The sequence below is a fragment of the Neolamprologus brichardi genome, chromosome 12, assembly GCF_056152115.1.
Source record: "Neolamprologus brichardi isolate AB-2024 chromosome 12, ASM5615211v1, whole genome shotgun sequence".
NCBI classification, from domain to species: domain Eukaryota; kingdom Metazoa; phylum Chordata; class Actinopteri; order Cichliformes; family Cichlidae; genus Neolamprologus; species Neolamprologus brichardi.
In genome coordinates, this window is record NC_142115.1 from 20511496 (window position 1) to 20536759 (window position 25264).

At 42.2% G+C, this 25264-nt stretch overlaps 1 protein-coding gene across 2 annotated transcripts in view; it reads left to right on the top strand.

Annotated features, from left to right (window-relative positions):
- The window catches only part of emid1 (EMI domain containing 1), a 55777-nt gene extending 30583 nt beyond the window's left edge, over positions 1 to 25194 (top strand). Inside the window, exons 4-16 of one of the 2 annotated variants that reach the window (XM_006784273.3) lie at positions 10560 to 10649; positions 11220 to 11281; positions 11400 to 11532; positions 12638 to 12682; positions 12783 to 12890; positions 14899 to 15024; positions 17367 to 17456; positions 19682 to 19734; positions 19840 to 19902; positions 20850 to 20894; positions 21092 to 21136; positions 23099 to 23183; positions 24168 to 25194. In XM_006784273.3, the coding sequence (XP_006784336.1) occupies positions 10560 to 10649; positions 11220 to 11281; positions 11400 to 11532; positions 12638 to 12682; positions 12783 to 12890; positions 14899 to 15024; positions 17367 to 17456; positions 19682 to 19734; positions 19840 to 19902; positions 20850 to 20894; positions 21092 to 21136; positions 23099 to 23183; positions 24168 to 24301 (1079 nt within the window). In that variant the 3' untranslated portion in view covers positions 24302 to 25194. Of the gene's footprint in view, positions 1 to 10559; positions 10650 to 11219; positions 11282 to 11399; positions 11533 to 12637; positions 12683 to 12782; positions 12891 to 14898; positions 15025 to 17366; positions 17457 to 19681; positions 19735 to 19839; positions 19903 to 20849; positions 20895 to 21091; positions 21137 to 23098; positions 23184 to 23352; positions 23444 to 24167 lie in introns of both variants that reach the window. The other variant, XM_035905215.2, reaches the window with a different exon arrangement.
- The last annotated feature ends 70 nt before the right edge of the window (positions 25195 to 25264 follow it).

Here is a 25264-nt window from a genome sequence, read left to right on the forward strand (position 1 = left end):
AGTACCTCCACAGTAACATGAGCCATGCTTATGGAGGCAAAATGGAGATTAGGGTGTTACGTGAGAAATCCCAAAGGAAACTGACAAATCAAATGATTTGTTATGGTGAAGGAAGCGGACAATGCACTCTGGCAGAAGCTGAATTATGAGGAAAACTGAAACAATTGTGAAGAAAGATTTGGCCCACTTTTTACCACACATGTCTGCTGCTCTTGGTTTGTTTATAGCCCTGCAGACTGAGGCAGCTTTATGGTTTGCTATTGAAGGAGAATATCGTCCTGAGGGAAGCTGGAATATCTACAGTCTGGCAGTCGCGTCTTGGCTCTGGATGGACAAGTGCTGTCACTATCGCACAGTCATTGTGTTCAACTGGACCATTTGTATTTGGTTGTCATGGCTCCTTCTGCATGGTTGTCAGAAGAGACTCAATTGTTTTTATTGTTTACATGGGTGGCTAAGGAAAAATATCGGCTATTGAAACCTCGCTCTTAAGAAGACTTACTCTCATGTGTGCTCACACACAAGTCATACCACCGCAGGGAAATTGTACTTGGCTGGTGTGGCAACAGGCCTCTGAGCCATAATAAGTGAGCTTTCAGACTAGCCTTGGACAAATAAACTGTGTGTTGGATGGGACTTGTCCTTCAAACAGAGGGCAAAGGATTTACTCACCTAGCACAGAGTGTGTACAGCAGAAGACGTGAGCCAGGACGTTTGGCTGAAGCGTTGTGGAGTAGCCTATGCTCTTCTTGGCTGTAGCTGTGGGCACAGAGCTTCTGTATTATAATGAGCAGGGTCAGAGTAGAAGGGCCTTGCGGCCAGGAATTCAGCAGTGTATTTTTGCAGAGAGCTACAGAGTGTAAACCCTACCACTGCTCTGCTGTTATTTTAGCCATTGTTCACTTCAGCGTCTTTTATGTTTAGTCTTAATAGCCTTTGTTTGGATATATCTGCTCCTCCAAGATGTTCTGTGTTTAACATCTCATCTTGTATGAAATTGAAGCTTATTTGGTGCTAGCCACTAAGGCAGTTCATGTGAGGAAAAAGTGAAAAAAAAAAAACAGTTAGGTCATTACATTTCATCCAACTAATGCTGCATTGCTTCAACATTTAAGAGCTCAGGCTGTATGCTGTTTCTGCAGAATGTGGACCTTAAAAAGTGTAAATGATGAGCATACTTCTGGGTCTGAAAAGTAAAGCCAGCAGAAATGTCTTAAATCTGCATTCTTTCAGAGGCTCTGGTTTAGCTCACTGGGTTGAGTAGGTAACCCATATGTCTTAGGCTAATGCAGAGGCCCAGGTTTGAATCTGTTACAAAGCTATTTGTGCCTTCCCCCTGGGGTTTCTCCCCATTTTCCTGTTGCAATAAAGGCTAAAAGCGCCCCAAAATCTATTTGCAAAGAGAAAGGCATTCTTCCTAGTGACCAGTAGGGGGAGACTCCTCTAGTTGCAGAAAGACTTCTGTGTATAGAAGACTTTTGTGTATAAAACAACCCTCAGCTCCTTCCTCTGTGAGCTCAGGAAACACTTTTCTGATGACTTAATGGCCTCAGTCACTATTTTTAGATCACATTGAGTTCACAACAGCTGCACTCAGTCACAAGGCAGTAGCCAATAAGCATCCAGTATCCTCAGTTTCTCAGTCCGATCCACCCCTTACTAGTTTCAAAACACCAAGATGGCAAATGATGAGAAGGGTGCAGCTTTTACTTTGAAAAGAAAAATTAGGGGAAAATTAGCTTTAGTGTAAAAAAAAAATTTTGTAGTTAACTGTGTTAAGTTAGGCCTCAGTCACACAGGGTTTGAGACAAGTATGCCTCCGGTCACTAGTGAAAAATGTGTATTACCTGACTGGTTTATGAAGGTTGCTGCCTGTCACTTGGTGAAATCAGCTGCAAAGGCAGTACAGCATCAAAAAACCTCCTTGTGATTCTTATGGTTGCTAGCGGGTTGCAGCACACACCCATGGAATAGAAGAGATCACCTTGTCTACAGAAACTTTACAGAATTTCCCTAGATTAATAAAGTATTCTGATTCTGATCGATTGCCATTTACTCTCCTAAGCTTTAGTGAAACCAGAAAATGTGCAACAAAAACCAGAAACGGAGACCCTGTGCCATATCACTGCAATCAGCACATTTCAAAAACGGTGCAGCTTTTACTTTGAAAGGCAAACAGTCTCCGTTTCCAGTTTGTGTTGCACTTTTCACTGTTTCACAACTGCTTGGAGAGTAGTTTACAAGTGTTTGCAGACAAGTTGGTGTTTTCTATATAAACTGCTGGTGACTGCTGCGACCAAAACAATCACGAGGAAGTTTATGGTGGATTCTTTGTGACCAATTTCATGCCACACAGCCATCCTCTAGTGGCAGCTTGAAGAACTGCAGTTTTTGCCATTTTTGTGTTGACAGCATTTCTAACTGTGAATTAGGGTTTAACGATTATAAATTAATGAAACTTAAATAGAAAAAAATAATAATAATACTGGACTTCATTGTGACGATGCCTCCGCACTCTCACATCCCAGCAGTCACATGGCTGAGCACCTTGGTATCACAGCGGACAGAATCAGAGCAAAATTGCAGTAGAAGCAAGCTGTTATAGAGCTTACTGTAGCACTGATGATATTTAAAGCTTGTGTAGTCAAAAGCAGTGTCTTTGAGTTAATAAGTCAGAGCTCGTGTGTGTTTGTATGTCTGTGTGGGGGACTAATTCTGTTCTTGAATATTTTCAGAGCTATGGTTTGTTGGTCTCCTCTGGCTGAGAGGAGCGGTGGGGTTTAATTGCTGTTGTGTGTCAGAAGTGTTTTTTATGGAGAGGTCACAGACAAGAGAAGCAGCAGCAGCGGTTTCTTCAAATAGTGCTGGTGTGTAGCCATCCTGTCCTGTTTTCACTCGTTTCCCTGGTGACCGCAGAGGAGAAGAGATTGAGAAAGTTTGCACATCACTGAAAGGGAGAACGTCGGCAAGCCAAAGTTTACTAAGCAGCTTTTTTTGGGTCAACAAGGATCAGGAGGGAGGAGCTGAGCTTCGCTGGACTTCTGCGTTATTGTGTCTCTGTTAATAAAGCTGAAGGGTGTGAGCTGGATTGTCAGCCTGTGCCACATGCTTTTATTACACATCTGCTGCTTTCAAGTGGAAATGTTTAAAGACTGTGGGGCAGATTTGTAGTGCACCCTGTCCCGACCACATACTGTCTTAGGTCAGCATGCTGCAGTTTGACAAATGCACCCAGCACTAATTTTAGCCACTTTACACAAACCGCAGCATTGTTTGCTTTCATGGCACGGAGAAAATTGCTTCCATTGTGCCATATGGTGATGCTTTGTTTTCTTTGTTTGTGTGTGTGTGTGTGCATGCTATTTTTAATGCAGCAAATAATGTTTATTCCTTTTCTAAATTCATTTGAATTTTTGAGGCTTTACATAAACACCAGACTCGTTGTCTTTTTGTGGCTCTCTCTTTAAACACAGACTGCCTCTCCTGCTTTTGTGGACAATCAGGCAGCGTCTTGCAACGAGACAGCCAAGACACACTCACCCTTAAACAAGCAGTTAACAAACTGTGGAACAAGAGCTGCTCTGCTTAGTAATTAGAGGTGAACTTGGTGAGTGACTGGGAAACAAAGCTCAATTTTCCTCTAACTGGTATTTAGAAGTGCCTTGCAGGTATTCTCCAGTATCCAGTCTAAGCTGATGTGGGGCAGATAGCTGCAGGTCTCTCGTGATGGAACTTACTGGAAAATGCAAGAAGCAGGAAGCTTGATGAGAGGGAGGGAGGGAGGGGAAGTTATGCCACATCCTGTGCGGAGAGGTCTACCTCACAGCTGTCCGTGCCAAGCGTGACCAGTCTCCTGTCCCAGAATGCCAATGGGAGCACATGTCTTTAGGCTAGACAAACACCTCTGTCAGCAGACCGCAGTCACCCCACCAGTCAGACCATTCAGCCCAGCACTGCTCTGTAATTACACACCTCCGCCTGCTGGGGAGGGGGGTGAGAGGGACGGCCAGACTGAGATGCAGACCCCGTCACTGACATCAGCATCACTATAGGCATGTGCTGTAAAAACAGAGAGCGATAGGGAGAGTGAGTGAGAGGGACAGTGAGGTAAAGACAGCCTTGTGTGGGACAGAGAAGTTGGCGGAGAGGCGGGAGACCCTCCTCCTTCCTGTGAAAGATTAGAGGTTTTGTGTGCAAGCACATCTGGATGGGCTGGAGGAGCTGAAAGGACTGATGTGAGAATTGGCAGAGTCACAGCCCAAAGAAAACTTCTGCTCAAACTGAGCTGCATCTGCAGTATATGTATCTGTTTGCTCACAATGCAGGACTGTTAAAGAGATATCTGTGCAGGCATGCTTCTTTTGGGCAACTCCAAATCACATAAAGCACAATAATGGCCTTCCCAAGTGAAAATGTGGTGATTTATGTATATACTTATATAAGCAGGCAACAGAGCGTCTTATAACTGCTCCCTTTCTTGTAAGGGATCAATTTGAATTGGCAAAAAACAAACAAACAAACAAACAAATTAAATAAACCAGAATAAAATAAATTAGAATAAACTGTCTCCACAGCAGTATAGACTATGAAAACTGCTGGAACTGGACTACCTTTTGCAAGAGAGTGAGCTAAAAATTTCACAATGCAGTCTAATTTATTCTCTGTGCACAATACGACTTTAAGTTTCTTTTCCCCAACTCTAAAACAGGATAAAGTTCAAACTGCTTTATTTTGACATTCAGCGCAGAGCTGTGTCCTCCTACCTCTATGCAGTAAAAATAATTACACAAACATCGCCATGCATCACTGATTACTTTCTTTTATTAGACTGTACTTCTGATCCTGAATGCTGAGTTTCTGTCTGGAGCATAAGAACATTTTCTTTACGCTTTTCACGGCACACAACTCAAACTCATTTCTGTTTCTACAGTTGCAGCCCTCTTAATTCTGACAAACCAACACTACAAGTGCACCAGTGCGGAAATCTCACAGCAGAGAGCAAGTTTAAATCTCTAGTACACTGTAAATTACAGAGATTTAACTCTCTAAATTTCTTTGGTAACAGGTTGAACATACAGGATGATTTATGTGTCCTGTTTAAAAACTAAACTAACTGTTGAGGACAAATGCAAAATTAAGCATCGCATATTAAGTAAGGCATTTCATTTCTTTCGTTAATTCGTTAAAAACACATATGACTAATATAAACAGAAAGCACGTCAGACTAAATGCAATCGATTCTTTTCATCTTGATGGAGGTCCAGCTCTGTGGAGGGTGCGGTTAGATGCTGGGGTTCTGGTGTGCTGCCTTCCACTGCTCTGCGTTTTTGTGTCTGCACTGATTGATTAGGTGCGATGTGTTTGCATGAGGCTAAAACCTTTGACCCTTCACACTCTCACCTCAGGGTCCCTGAGGCTGTAGCGTGGTTTCATTTGCAGCGGGCCTTTCGATCACCTCAGCTAGATGTGTAAAGAGAGACCAGATGTGGGCTGGCTGCCTCCGTGTTTTCAAACTTTGCAATGTAGAAGTTTAGATCCAGTCTTGCTCTGTTTCCCTCTTTATTTTGTTTTTTTCCTCTGTTTTCCTCCATTGTTAGAGACAAGGCTGCACTTCCTTCTTACCTGCAATTATGACTCAGACTTGGAGGTAGAAGACACAGAGTGGCAATTCTGAAGTAAGGACGATGTGCATCCCACCTTTAATTCAATCACCTAATAAAAGAAACCTGCCACCCTGGGAAGGCAGAGTAAACAATGACGCTCAGACACCAGACTGGGACTTGCCATCAAGAATGGATTGGGATATTTTGCTAATATGATCCTGTTACCAGTGCAGTACAATTCCAGCTGGCGAGAGATAGATAGACCCCAGACTACAAGGAACTCACTGGAACTCATTGGAATAATTTGAAGGGAGCACTGGTTTCTGTGGTACTAGACCGCAGACCACTGTGACTGAATAAATGTAGCTAAGTGTAAAAATACAGCATTTAATATTGGCAAGGACAACAAAAGTCTATCAAATGTGGATGTGTCTCCTTACAGGAAGATTAATATTAAGATTTAGATCAAATGTTTGTCTCTACTTAAAGTTCATATCTCTCAGTTTATAGTTTCACATTTTTGTGTCTTTTGTATATTTTTTGATGTTCAGGAGTCACAAATACTGAATATATTTTTTGAGGGGAAAGGAGCATTAGAGGTAGTGGAAGTGGAAGAAGAGCATGAATGAATCCATATCAGATTAATGTCTCAGAATAGACAAAAGAAACTTGCTTGCTCAGCAAACATATGTTCTGAGCAGCCACCTTGTTCAGCTTGACTTATTTCTAGGAGTCGGTGTTCTCTGCGGGTCGATGGTGTGTGAGTGTGTTTATCTGAAGGCGGCAGTCTTCAGTCTGTCCGGGGTCAGAGACAGAGACAAACGCCTCCCCCGGCCGGCTGTCAGCGCCTAGTCACTAATGATGCTGCAGCGCTGAGCTCAGCTAATTGACCAGACAGAGATGGATCGGATCAGGACCTTATACTCTGCTGTGTCTGCTCGCTTCAGTGTGAGCGCGTGTGTTTGTGTGTGCGTTTTGATGTTTTTTGTTCACGGCTGCCTCCACACCTTGGACTGTATCTCCTAACAGGAACGTCCAACTTTGATGCATCACAGCAGGATTCAGGGAAACAGTACGGACAACCCTTTAAAGGCTCCTCGGGCATATCTTCGTATATTCATCCACCATCTGCTGACAAAACTGCGAATGCTTCACTCGTACGTTCATAGAGGTAGTCAGTCTGCAAACTGTGGAGAACAAATAAACCTCGGGAGGTTATGAGCTTCCAGGATCAGGCAGTCAGTGCAGCTGGGTGTGAGATGTGTGTTTAAAGGCTCTGGTTGGCAGGGCTAACTGGCCTCTTAGCATCAAGTTTATTTTCACAGGGAGAGTATCACTGAAGGAATGACCTTGGTCCATTAATAACAGAGCCCTGTGTGTGTGTCTCTTTCACACTCACACAGAGAAAATGCTACATAAGAGCTCTCTCACACACACACACACACACACACACACACACACACACACACACACACACGCACACACACCTTAGATCATAGAGATTCTGCTAAAGCCCTGTTCATTGTGCATTTGGCGCCGACTCAGTTTCAAGTAATAAAAATAACTTTTTAATAAAGCTGCGACCACAAAAAAAGGTGTTACAGTAAAACAAGTTTTTAATACTTTTCTGGGATCCAATTTGAAAAGCTGCATTCTCTTAACTTTTCAATTTTACTGAAAAACCAGTTCAGTTTCAGGTCTTTCCCCTTTTGGCCCCGTTTGCACTTGGCATACAGTAAGCGTGTCTCTACTGTTGGCTCACAAAGCAGTCTGTTACCCAGGCAAGTTCCCACTCACTCTCCTTCTGTCTGCTTCAATGTGTCTTACTTTTGTTTTAGACTGTTTTAAACATACTTTCTGTCAGTAAAATCCAAATGCATAACCAACATATTTAAAGCACATGCATAACTAAATGTTAGTGCGTTTTGTTTCTGCTGGAGAGTTTGGATATAAGATGCAAAGAGCACAACACGATTAGTTCAGCTCCAGTGTTGTTCTTTGTTTTGTTTGTGGTGGTGTGAGGCAGAGGAAATACAAGAGGGAAAGAAAGTCTGTTAGGGTTTCAACCGATGTTTACAAGGTTGCATGTGCGGCTTGGCAGACTTATTGCCCGGATTTAAGCATGCAGTTTCAATGGTCTAGCCTTAGCCACCGGCCGCATGCTTAAATGTGTGCGCAGAATCTCCCTTTGACTTTTGGATAACTTCAGAACTCCATAATAAATGTCAGATTGGGTCGAATAACTGATTGGTTTTTCAGAACCCTCATTAACAGTTGTAACACTTTTGCCTCGATCCTTTTGCTCGTTCTCGAAAATGCACCCTCACTTTGAAATGGGAAAAGATAACCTTCTCTTTGTGACCTTTGCTCATCTCTCCCTCGTGTTCCTAGGAGATTATTGCACCAGAAGCATCAAAGAAAATCCAGAAAGGGTTTGTAAACTCACTCAACTCTGTGTGAGATTTCTGTGCAAAAGAGAGAAAAGCTTAACAAGTGCTGGCTGATGTCAGCGCAGCCTCTGGTCTGCTGAATTCTCTGCAGGGGTCTTTCTCTAATGAAGATCTTTGTCTGTCACTGATTGGAACCCAGTGCAACACGGGGTAAAAAGATCAGATGCATTCACACATTTTTTGATCCCCCTCTCACTGGGGCAATTAGCCCAGTAAACTCAAACAAATAGGGGATACGATGAACCGTGTCCATCAGGGGTGACTCATTAACTGTGATGAAGTTATTGTTGGCCAGCAGACCAATGGAGGCACTCTTGGGGCATCCCAGTCATCCTCACTCTTCAGGTCCGCATGCGTGCACGCCACAGGCTTTGTAGTAAAGTGATACTGTCTGAGGAGATGCTAAAGAAGAAAAGGGGTCTTGAAGATTTCAATATTTGTTGTTGCAAGACCGAGAGACAGAGAAAGTGTGCAAGAGGTGTGTGGGAGGCTATAGTTCTTGTGCCAAAGCCGGCATAATGCTTCATACAATAGCTCAAGTGTGGGTGAGGGGATCTTGGCGCTTGAATGTTCTTTACTTTAGAGGGAAAAGACGTGCTGTCAGGAGGGGAGGAGGGAGAGCTAGATTTCTTATCCTGAGCCCCCCCACCCCCACCCCCTACCTTTGTAATTGAATGCAGCCATCTATATGAAGTGGGCTTCACAGAGAAAAGCCTGCAGGATGGGCATGCACTCTTTGTCTCATCTGCCTTCCTCCGTGTAGACAGAAGTACGCTGCAGAAGAGTGAAGCAGACATCGAAATGTCCTCATCTCTGTGCGAGGTTTATGTTGTTACTGAAGCATGGAGGAGTTTTCTACAATCCGGAGGTCATGCCATAACATTACATGGTTTGAATCCATCTACACTTGTAATCCTCTGAGAAATACCCAGAACCCAAAACAGTGAAATCATGAGCACAGAGGTCGAGGAGAGGCGGGGCGGGGGTATTATTGGAGCAGTCTCACTTTACCCTAAACCATGTGCTCTGTGTACTTTTCATACTCCTCTTTTGCCCTTTCACTCTCCCCTCTTTGGGTAATATCTGAACTCATTATGCTTTACGTCTCAGGTTTCAAAACGTTCATTCTTCCTTCATGACAGTAAACGCTCTATTTTCCTTTTCCGAGCCTGCAGTGCATAGAGACAGATTATGACATCTCGATGCTACAAAACGTGAAGCTGTTTAAGAAAAATGCCGTTGTCCTGCTTCACCTCTGTGCTGCAGGTGCTATTTCATGGCTTCGTTCAGTGTAGCACTTGGCGTCGACTGTGGCCGCTGGCCACTGAATGGAAAGGCATGCTTCCTGGTGGCTAATGAGGTGCTGAACCCAGCCTCTTGTTTGTATCAGGAGCACCTGGGCCAACCACAGCCAGCCCAAACCAGACAATGGACTCAGTCTAGCATTTCCACAAAGGTCTGCCCATTCAAATCATCTACAACCCTGGGACACAAACTCCCACACTTCATAAAATGAAGGCAAAACAGAATGCGAACCGAGACTGCCCCATTCTTTTTCAACAAGGAAACTATTGTTTGTCTTCACACGCCCTCTTTCCCAGGCCTTACGATGCTATCCTCCTTAAAGGAACGAGGCAAAAGCAAAACAATTTGGCTGAAATGCAGCACAGTGTTTGTTCTTTGGAAATGTAACACATACAAGAGCTGCAACTGTCACTGTTAATTTCCCTTTTTGAGCTCTGTCTGGCTCACCTGGAGGACAGAAACAGCACAGAGGTCTTTTCAATTTCATGTATGTGAAACGTCGTGATAGCACCCACAACACAGTATGTAACTGAATTCTTGGAGTGATGACATTAGGTTAAACACAAAATTGCATACTGAATCCTACAGCTTGGCAGTGAGAATCAGAGACAAGTGTTGTCCTAGTTCAGGGTTAGACAACTCCAGGCCTCAAGCACCGGTGTCCTGCAGGTTTTAGATCTCACCCTGGGCCAACATACCTGAATCAAATAATTAGTTCATTACCAGGCCTCTGGAGAACTTCAAGAGATGGTGAGTAGGTAATTTAGCAATTTGAATCAGCCATGTTGGATCAAGGACGCATCTAAAACCTGCAGGACACCGGCACTTGAGGCCTGGAGTTGCCTATTCCTGTCTTAGTCTCTTTACTTAAACCAGATGATGATGTATAGTTTCCTTTTCTTTCCCAAGCAATCATTTTAGCTCTAATGCCACTGGTAAACTAGAAAATACAATCACTGACCACCTTTGTGCAAAGGTACTGCTTATAAGGTTGGGGGAACCTGCAGTCAGCTGAGACTGAAGAAGTCACTGGGATGAGTGACGAAACATTTCTCCCACTGAAAATGCTACGTCCAGACGAACAGAATTAACCTTTTGGGATCTAAATATTATGTTGTCAAGCTAAGGAAATTATAAAAACTTCAAATGCAAAACACTGAACTGACATTTATTCCTACATTTTGTCTTTTGGTTTAAACAGATGCAGGAAACCGGCTTGTAGCTCAAGAGGCATTAAGAAAACCATCTACTCTACGCCGGCCACCTGCACGCACGGGAGAAGCAATCTCCAGTAAGTAACTGTAAATACGATATTATTTTGACTATACGGCAATTTTCATTTCAGTTTTATTCTTGTAATGCCAAACCGCAACAAAATGAATCTCAGGATGCATAACACAGTGAGGAAAAGATCTTTTAGGTACAAAGGTAGGGAGATGGTTTAAGTAAGAACTTGGGAAGGGAAGACAACAGCTCCCGTTTAGGAGGTAAAAACCTCACAACCAGGCCCAGGGTGGAAAACGAAGATGTAACAATAACAATCAATAGCAGGGTGATGGGGTCAGCACATTGCACATGATACCTATAGAGGACAAAGAACAAACTGCAGGAGAAAGAAGGCACAAAGCTAATGACATTTCATCACACGGGGAGTGAAAAGAGTAAAAGAGCAGTGCTCAGTGGATCATGTGAGATCAACCAGCAGCTTGAGCCTTTCCAAGCATAATTGGGGATGATTCAGGGTCACCTGATCCAGCTCTCACTATAAGCTTTATCAAAGAAAAGGTTTAAGCCTAATCCTAAAAGTAGGTATGCCACATCTTTACATGTCTGATTCCTCCAACTAAAATCTGTTTTTCAGATTGTCTCAACTGCAGTCGAATCACTGCTATGAGCGACAGGCTGAACACGCTGGAGGAGAAGGTGAAGACTTTTACTTGTTCAGACGCAGCATGCGAAACGCTGAGGAACGTGACTGGCCTACATTAAACAATCGTATTGTTTTAATTACCTGCGCTTGCTTTATGTTTTCCTGCACCAGGTCCAATTACTCACAGCTCCGGCCTCCATATCGCATCGCCACCTTCAGGGTAAAGTGGGAATTGCTCCGGAGACCTCGTTACTGATGGGGGCTGTGCCCGCTCAGGGAGCTCCTGGTGAGCAGGGACCTGCAGGTAGGTGTATCCTGCTGTCACGTGTCAAGTTTAGGCATTTCCATTTAGTTCCGTCGACGTTTACGTTTAATAATTAAGTCAGAAATCATTCCTTGCAGCTTTTCCTGCTCACTACCTGCACACCTCTGCTCATATCCTATTTCACCCAATGCACATGCACTTATTTCCTTTAACAAAAGTCAGAGTGCAGCTCTCTTTCAGCTCTGTGAGCGTCCTCTCCTTTCCTGGAGTTGAGCCCAGCACTGGCTGCAGCTAAAGACACAGTCATCAGTGTTGTTATACCATCAGCAAGAGAAAGATTTGATTTACTGGACTTTCAAATTAAAGACTTTTATTTGTCTTAAATGAGACAAGCCTGGAGAAATTGAGTGCAGTTTGGTCTACCGCTCTGGCTGAGTTACTCCCCAGTGCTCATCCACTGCTCCCTGTGTCAAAGAAAAAGCTCCCTGATCCATTTGTAAATCAGAAATATAAAACATCTTTCTGAACCAGTTCCTTCTCCCCACAGGATAAACCATTTCTAAACGAGCACCCTGTGAGTTTTCCTCTGGTGCCACCTTCAGGCCAAAGTGCACTCTTATGTAATGCATAGTGAAGGCTTGGTTTAGATTTTCCTCATTCTGCCTGTTCTTCAGCACCACTATGTGTGGGGTGTTGCTTAACTGTTCTGGTGGGGGTTCTGCTGAATAAGTCCTTAATTGATTCTGATTTAAATGAAATCATTTAATGTCTTTACGCTGCTCCCTGCAGGTTTTATACGACTATTTCCAATAATGGAACAGCTGCAAATGAAATCTGATTGGTAAAATTGCTTCCTTTTAATAAAGTATTCCCAAAATTACTACAACCAAAGCTTTACATAAACCCCAAGAGTTGCCTAGGTAAGGGAAATCAATTTGCTGAGTTAGAATTAACTGGCCCTTTAAAATGTATATAAAATTGGCACTTTAAAAATGTTGTATTTTCTAGCTAAAACATTTAATGAGCCCTAATACTGACCTATAAACACAATGACACATTCTTCCTGTGACTGTAATTGCACCTCATCCTTTGGTGGATTTTACTCGGATTGTTTTTTATCAAACCTCTCCTGTTTTAATTTCAGGTCCTCAGGGTGAAAAGGGAAGAGATGGGCTTCCTGGCAGAGATGGTAAATTGTAACAATAGTTGCCTTTCAGTTGACGTAAAACTGCTTAAGATGTAAACCAGTTAGGGCTTTGTGATTACTCATGGCTGTTTCCTTCTCTTAGGGAAGCCAGGGTCTCAAGGGCTGCCAGGTCCTATTGGGCCTCGAGGGGGGGCCGGGGCAAGGGGCCCATCTGGAGCCCCCGGATCAAAAGGATCCCCTGGACCAGCAGGTAACGGTGGACTCAAGGAAAAGGTCTTTGTTAGCAGAGATAAGAGTAACAAATAAACCTCGTCCTGTTGTAAAGTTGCATGTGTGTCACTAAGAGAGAGGGCATGTCAGATCAGCTGTTTAGTTATTGCCTATCTAGTCACTATTGTCTGTGGAACAATGGCTAACAAGAGGCCAAAGGGCTATGAAAACAACAGGGGGAGTATCTCCTCCTGACCTGTGTTGTCCATATCCAGAGTGTTTGTCTTTCCCTCAAACCTGCAGACCCTCCAGCACTAAATGCTGGGACAATCCAACCCCCCCTTGAGGCCTGCTGGTAACTTACTGGAATTTGAGTATTTTGCTGGTTGGCTTTGAAAATCATAGGTTTCTAAAAAGTGCATGCTCCAGAAGCAAAGTAGCAAAGTATTTGTTTTCTGACTGTATATAAACTCCCCAACATGTGTTGCTTTTCATGGTCGGCAGCCAGAACAGACACGGGATCATAAATCTGTTCCACAGATTCAGAGTTCAGTTGTTATGTACAGATAATAAATGACCTGCGGGGAAAACGTAAATCCGGAGGCAGCTGTGACTTGAATAATGAATAAAGATAATGGCGGTCTATAAGTGTGTCACAACATCTGCTCTTGCTATAAGCTGTTATTCCTCTGCTGTGGATCGTGAAGGGAGTGCCTCTCCTCTCAGGCTAACATGTGACCCCTGCTCTCTGCCTGCTGCTGGGTAAAGATGAGATTTGGAGCAAACGCTGAACTACAAACCCACCATGTGACTTCAATTGAAATGAACACAAGCGATACGTATACGAAATCCCAGAGCCTTATGATTTCCATATGCCCCTTTGGTGTTGGTGTTTTTCTATCTCCATTACTTCATAGGTATCCAAAAGCAGCGCTGTGGTTTTCTTATTTTGCTGATTTTTGTTTTTGTTTTTTGAACACTCAAAGAGAAAGATAAACACAGGCCTGGAATGCATCCAGTGTCATGCTAAATGTAGATAAATATGTTTCTTAAGCCAGAGGTTGTGGGAAAAATCAAAAGTGAACATCTGTTGTTAGGAGAAGTGATGTTGTATGATATGATACGAGCCCTGATAACTTACAGGAGAGTCGTATTAAAATGTTGACTAATATTTTGCCATATCATCCCATAGTTGCTCTTGGGAACCATTATCCTAGAAGAAAAACTGAAATTGTTTTCCCTAATATGTCACAAAGGCTTTAAGGAGCTGCTTTTTCTGGCCCTCTGAACACTGTGCTGCAGCTTGCAGCTTGCGATCTTCATGAAGTAGCCAAAGCAGCTGGTTTTGCTGCTGTTTCTTCACTGCAATCAGTAAAAATGTCAAATCAGATGCAATATATTATGCTGAAAATCTGTAAATAATGAAATGTCATTTAGCATATAAACAAAAAAGGTGGTGGAGTGCAAGAAGTTGTGTTCAGCATGCAGCCCGACCTCAGAGGAATCCAAACAATGAGGTCAGATGTCACTGTGGTGCTTTTTTCCATCTTCAAAATAACGCTTGGGGATGACGAGGGTCCCTTTTGCTTATGCGTACTTACAGATTTGCCATTTTTGTGTATGTAGAGAGCATTTAATTTACTGTGAACCAGTCCAAGCAACACTTTGCAGAGTTTATTGTGTTTATTTGAATTTCCCATTGTAAAGATGCCAGCACCGGTTCATTAAAGACCCTCTTCTAGTTTACTACAGACAAAAGAAAGTTTATACACCTCTCCTGTTCAGTCTAGCTCCTGATCTTACTCCACATGTAAATACAGACACACACTCACTCCTAAGAGACACTATGTTGCATCACTCAACACTTTATCTAATCTTTTTCCTCTCTGTTGTTTGTCCTCTTGTCGTCAGATAAGCCACAGTCATTTATAATTCTGCCATGAGCTGTGCCTCTTCAGAGGAAACTCAGGTCTTATTTTGCTGTGACACATCCCTGCTGTACAGAATGTCTGTCACCATGGTGATTTTTCTGTCATGCCTACTCCCAGGCCCACGTGGTCCAACAGGACTGCCAGGAGGGAGAGGTCTTCCAGGCCCGCCTGGCCCACCGGGGCCTCCAGGCCCTGCAGGTTCCCCAGCACCAGCCAGTGCCCGCATCCCAGAACCAGACCACAGTAAGACCCTGAGCAACTAAGAGACCGTTTGTAGTTATTATGACACTAATTCACTACAAACATTTAAAGTACCCATTTAGGTTTTTGATAAATTGAATCATTTCACGCTGTTAAGCAGCAAAGTTCAAATTCAGTTTAGTAGAACTAGTAAAAAAATATTTTTTTATTCTAAACGGTTTTTTTTACACCTTTTCGCTTAACTTACTTAGGATTCATTAAGCCATCATTTTGTCTGAGATTCGTCTGTACTGTGCTACTACCAGGTAATGTAGCCATCAGCTGTCAGCCTCAAGCAAAGATGGGGATTTGGGGTACAACACTTCTATTTAACTCCATAAACCCCAATTTATTTTTTTTATTTTCAGTCTCTTTATTGTCAAACTAAAGCATCTCCATCTCAAAGGACGTCAACTGTTAGGTCTTTTTAAAAACAGCCCACTTCCGCTTGATTTGCTGTATATTCCATTTAAATGTGACTTTATTCCTTTTTGTTTATAAAAATGTGTTCTGCTCTTTTACTTTGGTTCCGGTTATGACTTTTCATAACCTATTTTTAACGGACCTAGATGTCCAAATGGTAAATAGGTCCATGTCAGATGTCACCACCTTCTCGCATGAATTGGTGTGTTTTTGAGCCAAACCAGACACTGTTACTCCACGTCCAAACAAAAGCAGCTTGTGTACACACACAGATTCAAGCAGGGTGACATCAATTTTAAAGACTTCCAGCTTGACTCTTTAAACTAATGTTCACGTGTCTGTAGCAGCCTTACAAAAGAAACAAAGAGAATAGGAAACAGGCAAGATGACGTTAATCCTTTAACTGCTACTTGCTCCTTATTGTCTACCAGCCAAGTAGGACAGAATCAAAGAGTGTTAAATGGAGTCAGAGACAGAGAGATTGACACAGACTTCACATGCTGGGATGAGAACCTGTCCACCCCTGATGTCACTCAACAGCTTCCAGATGTAGGTCGCTCAGACAGCTGAGGGAAGAGGTGGGGTGCAGGGGGTGACAGACAGATGGGGGCCCACACCAGCTCTTCCAAGGTCAGCACACAGGCGGGTTTTATACATGGGTTCAGTGGTAAAAACAAAATATGCAGCACACCCGTTTGCAGGCTCCGGGTTCCTGTGTGGAGACGCAGGCTTGAGGTTGGCATGATTATTTCCGAAACTGTGGGTCATTTCTTTCACATCAAAGTAACAGCAGGGAACATAAGACGGGGGTTCTGTGCAGAGCTTCCTTTGGAAAACACTGGATTATTTGGCTTCGACATCTGCATCAGGATGTTGGAATTCCCGTCTGCAGGACTGGAGAGGGTTCCTAAACCAGCGGCCAACACGTAGTACTTAAGAGCAGGACTGCTTAAAAGCATGACCTCAGTGTTTGTTAGTGGTCGAGCAGATTTTCACGTCACGTCAAGCCACAGATTCCAGTTTGTTGTAAGCAGGAAATGAAGAGTATCAGATACAAAAAAGCAGCCCTGATTCTTTTTTAGTGGTGTGCAACAAGAATCAGGCAGCTGAAGGATGTTTCTGGGTTCTCCTCCTCCACCTTCTCTCTAATTCTCCTGAAGCCTCATGCTGTGATTGGATCTGTGTTTCCTGACAGTATAAAATGACCCAACAAACGTACATTTCCTCTAACATTCACACATGAACCACCCTCTTCAACTGGCCCTTCCTCTTCAAACAGATGTGGTGCTGTTCAACAGTGGAAACTTTTTTGTTATGTCATGTTGAACTTTTAATACGTATCAAACTACAGTTTAGTATATTTTACTGCGAAGTCATGAGATTGAGTTTGACTGTTTATTGGAGTACACTGCCCTCTAGAGGTAAGGCTGATTTGTCACACAAAAACTTAACCATCCACTAAGGTGCCTAACAGGGTGCATGTAGTTGGATCAAGAAGTTCATGTTTCTTATTATGAGATATTTTGCCACAGGCTTCTTTATGAAATGTTGGTGAATGAGCAATTTCTTATCTGGCACATGCAAAATATGGCTCGCTTATCGAGCTTGGCCTACCAAATTAGAACCCAATCAAAAACAACACCATATGGAAATATAACCAAAATATAATTTGTTCTGTGGAGCTCATCAGGAGGACAGATGATGTTACTCATATCACAAGTCTCCTTTTATAGAATGAAACGCATGACAAATAAATTCAACTCATTATTATAACTGAGGAAATAATGGTATTTTAAGAGTTTGTTTGGATAGTGAAGCTACAAAAGTGGATTTTTTTTTCTGCTTAAAGCAACTTATTTTAACTTTACCAATAGCTTCTGCTTTCCTTTAAACACACATGCATTTTCTGTTTCAACTTCCAGATCGTGGAAAAGACCCTTTCTTCACCAACACCTTCCACGACTCTCGAGGGATACCTGTTCCAGGACCTCAGGGGCCTCCCGGACCTATTGGTGAGCGTTAAACACTCTTAACAGCTTTATTAAAAAATATTAAACTACAGGACTGAATTCAAAGACACCACAAAAATCAAAGTGGCGCAGCAGGTGGTGGCTGTAGCTCAGGAGGTAGAGCAGGTCACCTACTGATTGGAAGGTCGGTGGTTCGATCCCTGGCTCCTCCAGTCTGCATGTCAAGTATCCTTGGGTAAGATACTAACCCCAAATTGCTCTCTGATGCGTCCATTGGAGTATGAATGTCGTTAGAAAGCACTAAGTGTAGATCAAGTGCTTGTGAGTATGGGTGTGAATAGGTGAATGAGGCATGTTATATAGAGCGCTTTGAGTACTCCGTGAGAGTAGAAAAGCGCTATATAAGAATCAGTCCATTTACCAGGTTAGTAGATTTTGCCAAAATATCAACAATAGTAGTTTGTATGGTCCCCCACGTGCTTGTATGCATGCCTGACAACACTGGGGCTGCTAATGAGAAGACAGACGAGGTCCTAGGAGATCTCCCCCCTCTTCTGCACCAGGGGATCACTGAGGTGCAACGTGGGACAAAAAACATTTAGGTTTAGGTCAGGCCAGTGTGCAGGGCTCAGTCAATGGTATCCATTCTTTTATTCTTTTATCCTCTCCGAACTGCCTGCATACTTCCCCTACATAAGGTCATTGTAGTACACCAGGAGGAACCCGGGAATCACTGTATCAGTGTAGGGTCTGACAGTGGACAGTGGTCATAGGATTTCATCCTGATACCTAATGGCATTCAGGGTGTTGTTGCCCAGCCTGTAGAAGTCTGTACATCCCTCCATGGATATACCTCCTCAGCTCATCACTGAGCCACTACCAAACTGGTGCAATGTTACTGGCAGTAAATGTTTTTCATTCCTAACCAGATGTCCAGAAAAAAATAAATATCCTTCAAAAACAAGTCCACACACTGATGACTACACTTAGGTGTGGTCACAACTCTGTATACACTCTAAACAAACTCAAATATGCAAAATGAAAACAGCCCCTTTGCATTGAATGAACAAACATCTTGTGCAGTATCTCACTGTGTTATGATCTTTTTCTGTGTTATTATATTTTATTGTGTACAGTTAGGTATATTTGCACACTGACACAAGTTTTGGTTTTCTACCTTCTATAATTTTAATAATAATTCTAATTATACTTATATAATGGACATGGACAAAATGTGTAGACGCTTTTCATTTCAGTTTTCTTTTAAGGGTATATGCAGCCAAAGCTCTCCATGCAGGCTGCACAAGCCATCCTTAAGCTGCGAAAACAGAAAAACCTATCCGAAAAACTGCCACAATGGCAGGAGAGGCAAAATCTATAGTTTGGTACATCCTGAGAAAGAGAGAAAGCACTGGTGAACTCAGCAATGCAAAAAGACCTGGACGTCCACAGAAGACAACAGTGGTGGATGATTGCAGAATTATTTGCATGGTAATGATAAACTCCTTCACAACAACCAAGTGAACCAACACTATCCAGGAGGCAGTCATTTTGATATCCAAGTCTACCATAAAGAGAAGACTGCACGAAGACTGCGTGACATCCAAAGCAACCCAGGAGTTTATTAAAGCAAAGAAGTGGAATATTGTTGAATGCCCAAGTCAGTCACCTGATCTTAAAGAAATTAGGCATGCATTTCATTTGTTGAAGATGAAACTTTGGACAGAAAGGCCCACAAACAAACAAACAGAAACTTAAAGCTACTGCAGTAAAGGCCTGGCAGGACATGAAAAAGGAGGAATCCCAGCATCTGGTGATGTCCATGAGTTCTAGACTTCAGGCTTTCATTGATGAATGACTGAGCTTTCAGTTATTAAATATGTCCAATTACTTTGAGCCCCTATAATGAGTTGAGTTAAAAATGCTTTAGTTCCTCACATTTTTATGCAATCTTTTTATTCAACAAACTGAATTAAAGCTGGAAGTCTGCACTTTAACTGCATCTGAGTTGTTTCATTTAAAAGTCAATGTGTTAATATACAGAACCAAAAATTGTCTCTGTCCATATTTTTATGGACCTAACTGTATATACTGATGCCTGTCAGATTCATAATCTCCACTGATCTTTCTTCTCCATTTTGAAGATAAAGGCTTTGATAACATAAACTTATGAACACCTACAGGTTCTGTGTGTCACTATGTCAGGTTAAAAAGGTGTAAAACACAAAACTCTTGTGCTAATATAAATCTTTTAATCTGTTTTTCAGGTCCCCCAGGTCCCAAAGGCCCGGTAGGACCTCCTGGTCCAGCAGGACAAAATGTAAGTTTGCTCACAGCACAGCAGTGCACGATAGTCACTGCATTAGATTTGTTTTTGTACAAATTTATCTGTGTCATTTTCAATTTCCTTTCTGCCTCAAAACAGGGAAAACCTGGAGTGCCTGGAACGCAGGGCCCCGTGGGGCCAAAGGGAGAACGTGGGGAGAGAGTGAGTAAACTTTGGCTTAGATTATTGATTTGTTGGATGGAGGCACAGCGCATGTTAATTACATTTTTGAAAATATAAAATGCTTAGCTAAAAGACAAGTTTGTAGACATATTCAGAGAAAAGTAAAAAAGCACATGCAGTGCAGTGCGATACAGTAAGACAATATTAGTTTATTATCAATATTTATTAACATGTTCTCAATGCAGTTAAAGAACATAATATATGCAAGACAATCAGATGATTCGATAAGCAAGTACATGTTTATTTAGATTTATATGTGCGGTGCTTAATGTCTTCAGACTTTTATATCTCATACAACGATCAACCCATAAATATGTTACTTTTGTGCGTTCTTCTCTTGCAAAAATAATAATAATATAAATATTAAAAACACGAAAAAATTAACATTTTATCTTCATGGGATTCTATGTGTTCCTCATCATAATCCCCATCATTCAGTAACTACTTGAACCACTTTTAGCAGTAATAACTTGAAGCAACTGTGATCGGCGTGAAGAATTTTGGCTCACTGTTATTTTGTTGATGCACAGCTCTCTTAAGGCCCCGTCACAGCATCTGAATCAGGTTTTTGACTTTGTCTGGTTCATTGTCAACGATTCTTTTCACTTCCAGCCATTCTGTTTCAGATTTTCTTCGCTTCTCGGTTTTGTCTTGCTTCTGAATTTGGATTTGTTTTTGTTCCATAAATGGTGATAGAATATAATCAGAACTATATAATGATGATTTTTTTTTTCTGCTATGCTCTAATATGTAAAACTTTAGAGGTGAGAGAGAATGTGCTTTCTTTTTCACAACCATAATGTTAATGAGAACTATCGAAGGGGAAAAAGCTTTCGTTGTTGTTTTTTTTTAAGGGACTCTTTCGAAAGATTTGTCTGTTTTTTCTTTGTTTGACAACTTAATGACACAAGTCTTTGATTTTGCAGGGACCTTCAGGTTACCCGGGAGAGAGGGGCTTGAGAGGCGAGCCGGTAAGCCACCTCTGCATGTGGAAAAGGGGAGAATATCAACACCCTGTCATATTGGGTTATTTTAGTATAAACTACATTCACCAGCAGCACTGCAAACCACACTGACCAACAAAGCTGCAATCAGAGAGAGAATGTGCTCTTTCTTTTGATGTGAACTGCTGCATCACACCAATTTTTCTGTTAACTTTTCTTCACAGGGAGCACCAGGACCAAAGGGAGAACCGGGAGAGAAGGGATTGCCGGTAAGATACCAGCTGCTGGTAGTTCACAGTTCAAATGGTGACACAAAGCCTGAACAAGAAGTCGTAGTCAGGAGGTTTCAAAAATTTTAATATTAGGCATGAAACGTATGCTTAATCCTTACATTTCTTTCACTTGTTTCTCATTTTACAAGAGCAATCCAAATGTAAGATATTTTTATTCATGTCATCATCTGTTCACTGTGTAGCCAAGTTCTCAGTTTATGCTTTGATCTGTTTGCAGTCACCATATTTGTGGTGGTGATTGACCACAAAGTGGTGATTGAACAGCATCTTTTTTTCTCTCAGGCTCAGACTTTTCAGACTGTTTATTGTCACGTGGTCTCTGCTTTACTTTGTTGTTTATGTTTGATCATATATGACTGTAGCTTTTGATCTGTGTGTGTTTGTACGTTAACGTGTTTTTGTTTGGTCCTCGGGGTGTGCTCTGGACTGCTGTCCTCTTGACCCTAAAGCTCCCTCTGCAAGCTGCTGTCCCCATGGCTACCTTTCACAGTCATCTTTTCAGCATCTGACTTTGGCATATACATCTAAAAATACAAAAACATACCAAGAGAACAGCTCGATGCGGTCACGTCCTTTTAAAGGCAAAATTCTTTATTATTCCATGTGAATTAAAACAAACTGATTTTACAGACTATCGAATATTCAGTGACTCACAGACAAAATGTGCGAAATGTATATGCCAAATCACTCCATATGTGTCAGTGGTGGGTGGTGTTGGTTTAGAGGTGTTGATGTGGTGTGAGTGGAGTGGATACAGCTATCTCCTTTTCTCCCCCAATGCAACCTTGCATGAATTTGTCCTAAATTGCTATACTGAATAAACAAAAGTATATCTAATATCTAATGACTAATAACAGAGTGCGGTTAAAAACAGAAAAAAGGCAAAGTAGATGTAAACTTCCAAAGAGTGTCTGTGAGGCTGCATTAAAGCCAACAAGCATAATAGGTTTACTGATTTTTAGGAGGTGCGGTTTATTGATAGATTAAACTTTTGACGTGATTGTGATGCAGGATGAATAGTCAGAGGATCAAGACTCATCCTGAGGGGATTTTGAAAACCTGTATCAAGTATCATGGCGATTAACCAATAACGCTAAGATATTTTACTAAAACCACAAATGCTCGCCTCCAGCTCATTCAGGAGATGATTCACAAACAAGAATTTGTTCTCTGGAGACCATCAATGTCTTAATAACAACGTCCTTTGTCAAATCTGACATAGTTTAATCTGAATCAGAAATGCTGCTGCCATCTCTAAAGTTACATTGTTTATAATAACTTTGCCTTTTTTCTTTAAACATAAGGTTGTATTTATTGCTGCATTTTGTAGTGGGAATCACCCAAATCATCAGCTATTGTCTGCACGCTCTCTTTTGTGATGTCGACCCTTTTAGCTGTCTCTGTATGCCCTATATTTCTTTTTCATCTACTTGTGTTCTGTTTGAAGGTATGACTCGTGAATTGTTAGCTCATCCTTTAACAAAAGACAACAGACTTGGGAGTAAATCTAATCTGGCTTCATACTGTCAGGTGATGGTGGGTTACTGTTGTAACCACAGTGCTAAGAATGAAACTGTAGCACTAAAGCAAACATATTTTCCTGGCTGAACTGCTGCCTGACAAAAAGATGCAGATGGCATGATCAAATGCATATCCTGGAACAGTGTTATGTCACCAGCATGATGCAGGTCCATAATGTGCATGCTGATGTTGCCCAGCCCAGCATGGCAGACACTGACTATATATGGAAGCATGCTCCGAGAATGAGGGCGGCGTAGAGAAATACAGGGAATGGATAATGTCTGACAGTGCTGGGCAGATGTGTGGACTGTTTTAACCTTCTAACTGCTGGACTGTGTTGAGAAAAATGACTTGCATCTTGGCGAGCAGTTCTTTAGCTTGTGCTCCTTACCTTGACGGCTGTATCTATCTTCACAGGGGGACGGAATACATCAGATCAGAGAGGCGCTGAAGATCTTAGCCGAGAGGGTTTTAATCCTCGAGACTATGATCGGTATTCATGGTGAGTAGGAGGCCTGCGGCAGGGTCAGCTTTAGGCAGGGGTCAAAGGTGGGCGACTCAAACCCCCACTCTACCTACCGAGGGGTGGGAACAGTCACGAGCAGCCCCAGGACTCGGGCTCGTGTTTCCACACCCTCACACAGTCCACCCCTGTCACTGCTCTCTGATAGGACATTAGCTTGCAGATGTTCCACAACTTGCAGGCAGACCTTGAGCTTCTGACTCGCAGGGTGACACTGCTGGAGGCTATCATCTGGCCAGGTAACGCTGAGACACCCTCACCCGCAGAACTGCTGGCCCCCACTTACCTTCTTGACGAGATCTAAAGTGTTAGAAGCTAAAAGCAAATTCTGATAATCAGTAACGGAACTACGAAATGTTGTTGTAGATGTATTTTAAGAAATGCAATCCTTTAAATAAGCTGTTTTGGTACTATCACACATGTGATCCTACAATCTTCTGCCAAGGTTTTACTTATAGATGTTTGTGGATTTTTCTCTTCTCACAACTTTAAGTTTGTCTCACTTGGTACACTTCTGAGCACCAATAGTAATTAAATAATATAAATATTTACCTAATATTACAGAATTATCAGCTTGTTTCATAGCGAAGTAGACAGACTCAGAGGTCTACACCCTGACAAAAAAATGATTGAAAATAAATCTGTCATTTAGCAAGAAAATGTGCCAAACTGTCACTGGTTTTGGCTTTTCCAGTGTGATGAATTGGTGCTCTTCTTTTTTAAATTAGCTCATCTTTTGGACTCATTCTGGACCATTTAAAGGGTGCTGGAAAATTAAGATGGACATTTTTCCAACAAGCTTATAAGAAACACACAAAGCATATTAGTCAACAACATATTAGTCAGCTGCAGCTTGCCTAAAACAAGTTAAGAATCCACTTATAGGTTTGGATTAGGACTACAAAGTGCACACATACTGGTGGAGAGGGAAGTGCCGTTCCAACTGCTGTCTTTCTTCAACAGAGCCTGATCTAGGGTCTGGGGATGGACCGTTTGGCACATCCTCCCCTAGTTTCTACAGAGATAAGCGATCAGGTTCAATTCCACATCGACTTGCTTCTCCTCTGTCCTCCGACACCAAGGTTCGAGGAAAGTAGCCACCCCCTGGCTCACCCTGAGGATCACAGGCGGGGGGAGAGGCTTGACTTCCCCTCCTATAAGTCTCATCAACACTCAACAGAGTTAGACGTTAACTGACACCCTCTCTGGGCTGTGCCATCTAATATAGGATGGGGGACACCTCAGGGAAACTCCACTGGTACTCGACAATGCCCTGCTCCATCGGGAACCTGAGAACTAGCTCGAACCCCATCCATCGCCATAACCAAACAATTTACCTTTACACAATACTTCCAGCTGCTCTTTCTGTTTTTCATTTGTTTGGCTACAGAACTCCAAGCCTCACAATTAGGATGATGAAAAAATCTGAATCTTCTGTGGTGCTCCTCGAGCTACAAACGGTCCTGGAGAATAAAGGTCATTTAGAGTAATCATGTGAAAGAGAAGTCAGATGTGAGAGAAGTGACTGGATTTGAGTTTTTGTTGCTTTCACAATATAACTGCAACCTAAACAGAATTCATTATTTAAGCACATGGAGTCTGTACAGTTTGCGGGACACGACTACACAAACAAAACTCCTCCTATAGTATGTAATTTGTTATGCTTCTATCATATTGTTTAACTCAATGTTATGTAGTGCACTAAAAAGATGAAGTGATCCGTTCACTAACTGAGATAAGTGCTGATAACGGTGATTTGTACTGTTCTGGTCCCTCCCCTCCTCCTCTAAAGTATGTACTGATAAAGCGTTTCGACATTTAAACTTGGTAAACGTGCACAAACGTTTGCATCTTGTTTAAGCCTCCACATATTTAGAAACGGCCATAAATGATGTTGCAATCTGGAAACATGTTGAAAGGAAAACAGACCTCACAGGATATTTCATGATCTTTAGCGCACACACACACACACACACACACACACACACACACACACACACACACACACACACACACAAATATGGAGAAAATGGCAAAACTGTTACGTTAACTTGAATATA